The sequence below is a fragment of the Octodon degus genome, unplaced genomic scaffold (assembly GCF_000260255.1).
Source record: "Octodon degus isolate 3935 unplaced genomic scaffold, OctDeg1.0 scaffold00033, whole genome shotgun sequence".
Lineage (NCBI taxonomy): Eukaryota > Metazoa > Chordata > Mammalia > Rodentia > Octodontidae > Octodon > Octodon degus.
Window position 1 is genome coordinate 8,744,900 of NW_004524609.1, and position 6,419 is coordinate 8,751,318.

Here is a 6,419-nt window from a genome sequence, read left to right on the forward strand (position 1 = left end):
AGTGATTCTGTCAGATTTGTTCTTCTGGAATAGGTATTAGCCAACTTTTACCAAAACATCTAGATTGTATTTCAGGCTTTGTGCCCATGCAGTTGTGGTTACCACTGTGCACACTGCTCTTTTCGTGAAGGGAAAGTAGTCATACTGGCTACATGGCCATGTGGCTGTGTTCCATAAAAGTGTACTGAAATATCAGGCAGTGGGCAGTGGGCTAGACACGGCCTGTGGGCCTCTCTTCTATGTGACAACTGCCAGAAGTGACAGTCAGCTCATTTAAGTGATTTCCAGGTGATTTGATAATGCTCTTCAAGTATCTTAGAAAGTTACAGATTGAATTGCGGTGTGAAACAAGGTGCCTGAGCTTAACAGTAACTGCAACGTCAAGGTCTGAGGGGTCACAGATGGGCCACGAAGACCTGCTGGCGTTTTCAGCGTGGCCCTCTCCTCTGGGAGAACGTCCATGCATCTCCGCGCTTCCTTCAGGCCTGACAGCGAATCGGCAGGGTGCAGTGCAGTCCACCCGCGGTGCAGTTCTGCTTTCTTGTACCCAACTCCTCTCTGGGAAGCCGAGCATTCTGGGCTGGCGACTATTCAAGGCATCTCACTTAATCTTCCCCAAGTTGCTGTCCTGGTTGTTATTATCCACAGCTGAGACAGGGAGCTGGGTTCCATTTCGGCCTTTTGCAGCTGCAAGACTTATGGGAGAAGGTAAATCACATCTTCCATTTTGACTTGCCTGCCTGCCTTTTCCTCCCCAGACTTCTCGTTCTCATTCCATATTCCCAGCCTAGGAATAACTAAAAGGTACTTTGAGATTCTTTTAATGGAAAACTTCACTTCCAGTTATTTAATTCATGCGTAAACTCAGCCTCTGTCTGCTGAGCTAACGGTGGCAGGACAAGCGGTAAGGCAGGGCTGGAAGGCATGCGGCCTCAGAGATGACCTGAGGTTTGGTGTGTACTGCTTTGATAGTAAACAGCTTTTAAGTACATTAAAGGATTCCCAATTCCAAGATGATGTGGGAAAGCTTAATAACTCTGATGGTAAAACCCTTCCTAAGCGTGCTGTGTAAATGGTTAGTAATCAAAAGTAGTGTTATTGTTTGGTAAGAGAAAGAGCTCAGGATAGGGGACTTTGCCTCTGGAAATCCAGTGAAAGTCCCGTATGAAAGGCTCTGAGCAAGCCCCCAACCTGTGTCCTCAGATAGGAAAAAGCAGACGCCTTCCTCTCCGTTTCTTCAGTCGTGGCCCTTCCAAGTGATGGCCTCCTTTCTTTTGGGTTTGATTTCTCTGTCCCATCTGTATTGTATTGTTTCTTAAAACTTCTACGGGTGGGCATTCATATCCCCACAGAGCTGACTCACCCAGCCCTCTATTGTCAGGTTTAAAACAAATATAATTAGAAAACCTACCACGAGGCGACATGAGCCTGTAAACTAAATCCCTTAAGCCAGGGAAACAGAGTGAGTCACCTGCATGTCTGCATGCAAAATGCCCACATCTAACTGCTCGACTCACCATTGAAAACAGTGCTGCCAGACAGACAATGAGGGGCACGGCATGGTAGGTGAGGGGAGTCCGTGGCGTCAGGTTCTAGTTGAGGGAGTCACCCATTTGTGTTTGACTGGTTCTGGATTGGTAGGAGAAGTGTGGATCTTGGCCCGATGTCTCTTTCCAGTTGGGGGTGGAAGGCTCCAGTCAAACAGCTTGGTACTCATTACAACATAGTTGAATGATTTAGGCAGACTGTTTCAGTGCTGAGAACGTGGCTTAGTGTTCTTCTGAATTGTTCTTTGAAATATGTGACCTCTTACATCATGTCTTCTTGCCTCTGCCCCCAGCAAAGTGCAAGACCCTTGTTTCCTTTCTTTGTAAAGTTCATTTCATCTGAGCTGTCTGTAGAAAGACCAGTTTTCCCTTTTGCAATCTTTGATCTCTGGGTTGCACTTTTTCTGCACGTACCTGCACTTTGGAAGGCTGTGTTGTTTTCCAGAAGGATCAGCTCTTCCTCAAGATGCGCATAGCTCTTGGCTGTGGCTTAGAAAACGGCTTTCAATGTTTCACTCCGAACAAGCTGTCCAATGTCAAGGGCAAGGAGGGCTTTCCTATACATTTACTATTCAAACCACTTGGAATCCTACTCTACCACGCTTTCCCTGAGAAATGAAATGACCTAAATCTAACGAATTTCTAATTATTTTACGCCTATATTAATCTAAAAGGCCTTGTAGGGCATGCCAAAGCTTCGCATGGTCTTTGCCAGTCTTTGTACTTTACTGCAGATAGGATTTACATAACATATTTACTTTTTCTTTAAGCAAGAGATTCTTTCGAGTAGAAATCTAGGGTTTTCAAAAGGATAAGAGTGGCAGCAAGATATCTTTAAAATACGACTAGTTATGTGCATGTTTTGGAAGAGTAAGAGGAATGTATCTTGCTGCTGATGGAGAAATTAATCCATTTTAAATGATGTATTTATTTGGGGTTCTCAGATTTTATCAGTGACAGCTTTTAATGCCATGTGTGTTTCTCTTTTTTCACAGCAACATCCATTTTTCACCGTACATGAATCCAAAGCAACAGATGTGGCATCTTTTGTAAAACTGATTCTTGGAGACTGAAAACCAGTGGACTTAACTGATTGACCCTACTGTGGATGGAAGGATTTACAGGGCGGAGCAAGTTCACTACAGCGCCAATAGAAAATCATCTTTGAGATAATTTAACCCTCTCTGAGGGTTTTCTCTCCTTATTTTTTTCTTATCCCCCTCCTAAGGGGGCCTTGGAATCTATAGTATAGGATGAACTTTCTAGATGGATGAAATATGATAAAAGGCTTAGGACTTAAAAAGGTGATTAAATATTTAATGATGTGCCATATAAGTCCTTAAGCTTCTCAGATTTCTCTTGTTCTTTACGAAATGAATGAATTGGCCCTGGCAAAAAGGTGCTACAGTAGTGATGAAATTGTAAGTAGATTTGTAGTTTGTCCCATTTATTATTTTAATATTTATGTTTAAGCGCTTGGTTGGAAAGATTCCACTTTATGCAAGAAGGGAGATACAGAAGAGGGGTGGGTTGGCGATATTTATAGGGCTTTTATTTTTTAAGTTCAATCGTTTCTGTGTTTCAGAAAAAATAATTTAATATGCATCTTTAAGAATATTATAAAAATCTCAAAAAAAAAAAAAAAAAAAAAAGGAGCTCTTCTAGTGAAACATCTTTTCTGGTTGTGGCTGCCACCATACTCCCCAACTAAGTCCTGGCTGATCACCGTGTGTTTTAAGTGAAGTGTCAAAGCATCTTGCTTCTACTCCTTTCCCCACTTTGGAAAACATGCAAATCATTTTTATCACCGTTCCAAGAGTAAAGATTTTGGTTCTCTTGACCTTTGTGATATAGAATTAGTGGGAAGTGATTCGTGATGTGATTTTATATCTACCTATATACCAACGTGTGTGTGTGTGTGTGTGTGTGTGTGTGTGTGTGTGTGTGTATGTGTGTATTAAACTGAGTTCTGCTAACTGGTTTTTGTGAATATCTATATTTAGTAAAAAGGACATTTGTCCAACATAAGGGGAGACATGGCAAACCACAGAGAGAATCGGTGCCTTCTGCTTCTGTCCTTCCCGCACTGGGCAAGTCCCAAGGATTATCTTTGTAATTGATATACTCCTTTACTTTGTACTCTTATTCAATGAAGAAGCCTTACTATTATTGGAAGAGGAGAAAACTCAAGCCAGCTAGTAATTCTTTGGCCATATGAAATGATAAAGGGGAAGGTTGAATTGACGCCTGAGAATGGGTTGCCAGCTTTCTACAGGATGAGTTTATGTTCTATCTTTCCTCAATAACATATGGTAGCAAGTTCCATGCTGAACTCCTAGCAGGTTGACTATATAACCAAATTTTTTTCTTATAGCTAAAAACAACGACAGGTTCTCTGACTTTTCTTCTTTTAGGATCAAGGAGTAAAATGATTGATAGAGAAAATAGAGACCTATCCTAAATAACCAGGAACCATTGTTTTTGGACATAGTGTTTACCAGGGCTACATTGGGAGTACACAGAGGGAGGGTGTCTATTTAGAAAAAAAAAAAAAAAAAAGCCACACTATTTTTTTTGTTTGCCTCCAGTTCTCCAGTGTGGAGAGGGTTGTTCCCCTGAGTCTTCCCTTCCTTCCCCTCTTAGATTTTGAAATGCAGCGGTCTATTTTTCTCTGTGTTTCCTTTTGTCTTGTTCTTGACATCTTGCTCGTGTTACCCAGAATGAGCATGATACTTCTTCACATTTTGGTCCAGCAAATATCCATTTAATTAAATAGCAGCTTCACATTCTGTGTTCATTTTCTTCTAGCCAGAGCATGGGTCTTAACCTCGCAATCACAGCCGTGCAGTTTCTCCCCCACTTTCCTACATCTGGAGGTTCCACTCCTTGAAATAAGGAAAGGTCATAGCTTTGTTCCTGCTCTACTTATTCATTTTCTGATAACAGAAAGTATTGGGAGAAAAATGTAGGGCCAATCCACTGCAAATCTGATAAACCATTAAAGTAAATAATCTCTCTGTTCTGAGTCAGAAAGATTCTACTCCTACCTGTTTTGTGCTTTGCAACATTCTTCAGGAAGAGTGTATTTCCTGTTGGTAAACCTAAAACCCACTTGGTTAGAGAGTTAGAGTTGGACTTGGAGAGTCTGGGGCTGACGTTTGCTGAACAGTTATAATGAGGGAGAAGTTGGTGTAAAGTTCTCAACACTGGTGGGTGTATTTGGAAGCATCTAGAAGCTTATGAACAATGTCAGCATCAAAGCTTTAAGACCTGGAGACTTTCCTCTAATTAATCCAGGCTGGGGCCAGGGAACGGGTACTTCTTTTTGGTATTGAACAATCCTCATATGATTATGAAGGGAGAACACTGTGTGGGACTTTTTAAGAAGAGAGTTGACTGGAAATTACTTTCTCTTAAATGTTTTCAGAGAACAATAAGTGATTGTGGAAGAACAAGAGCTCCTATTTCTTTTGGATTATCTTTATCACTATCAGGGAGGGTATGTTCTTGGTATTACTGATGGGAAAATTGAAATACCTTTCCCATAGAGAAACAATATTCTATTTGATGACTAAGTATCTTATGTACTAAGATGTAATAGCTTGATAGCTTTAGAAATCTAAATTTTTAGAACATGGTTTTGTTTCTAGAGAACTGTGTTACTCTGTCATGAACTTAAAAAACCAGGACCCATAAATTGTGTTTAAGTTGAGATTTTCCTGTACATACAGACAGATATGTATATATAAAGAAAAAGATACCTGTATTCAGGAATGATGATGAAGTGTTTCTCTGCCACCTTGGACCATCGTAGTATCAGCCCTGGCTCTGTCAATGTATTATGAAATCAGTGGAGCTCTACTTCAGACATCATGCTTGTCTTTCCCAGTGTATTTGATTTGGTATCATCTAATTGTCCATGGTAGAAATTTTCTTTATATTCATACAAATAATCCACCTCGCTCTCTATGTATTATTGATGTAAGAGATGTGCCAAGAAGCCAATGGGAAGGATTCTGAAGACAGTTATTGTCTGTGTGGATGTATCGATGAGTGTCACTCTTGAGAGAAGTTACCTAAAGAAGCTCTATATTTATAGAAATGCTTTCACTAAAACATTTTTGCCACTTCTCTTTCAGGAGCCCATTCTCTCCCCTACCTGTATCATCATCTTAGAATGTCTCTCTAGTTTTTGTTTGTTTCATTTTTTTGGTGTTTTGCTTCTAGTAGAAGTCATTTTTTTAAAAAAAATTTTTTGTGGTACCGGGGGTTGAACTGGGACCTTGCGATTTCCAGACAGATGCTTAAGCCACTGAGTTATATCCCTGGCCTACAAAGACGTCTTTACTAGTTTGCCTATCTTGACTCACCTGCCTGGTTTAACAAATTCAGCAGGAAATTGTGTTTGGCAGTTTCTACAAATTGAATTTACCATGAGAGTTGAAATTTTACCATCACCAAATTTCTGTAAAATATGTCATGGGCTCAGGAGATAATTTTTAATTGTGTATACTCAAGAAGATTCAATGGTGGATACATGTTTTAAGCCAAGACAACTTCATTTCCTTTCCCCAAATGACTACTTTGAGGGAGAAAAAAAAAGTCATATAGGTGTACACATTGAAAAATTATCAATATAGCCATGCATTTTATACAAGGTACCCATCTATGAGCCATGACAAGAAGGAATAATGGATGGAGGAATAGTCTATTATTTCAAAGACTGTTTGACCACTCTGAAAAAATCAGAATAATTGGTTAAATAAGCAGCTTTTATCTTGGTTAGGCTGTGTAAAATGGAATCAAGAGATGTGGTGTAGCTCAAAATTGTTTGCATTTTAGTCTTTATACATCCTCCAGACCTAACAAAAA

The 6,419-nt window shown here is 40.1% G+C and overlaps 1 protein-coding gene across 9 annotated transcripts in view; it reads left to right on the forward strand.

Annotated features, from left to right (window-relative positions):
* Map2k6 (mitogen-activated protein kinase kinase 6) overlaps positions 1–5,720 on the forward strand; it is a 123,224-nt gene extending 117,504 nt beyond the window's left edge. For 8 of the 9 annotated variants that reach the window (XM_004630055.3, XM_023714023.1, XM_023714019.1 and 5 more), the window contains exon 12: positions 2,543–3,385. In XM_004630055.3, coding sequence (XP_004630112.1) covers positions 2,543–2,620 — 78 coding nt within the window. In that variant the 3' untranslated portion in view covers positions 2,621–3,385. Of the gene's footprint in view, positions 1–2,542 lie in introns of all 9 variants that reach the window. The other variant, XM_023714025.1, reaches the window with a different exon arrangement.
* The last annotated feature ends 699 nt before the right edge of the window (positions 5,721–6,419 follow it).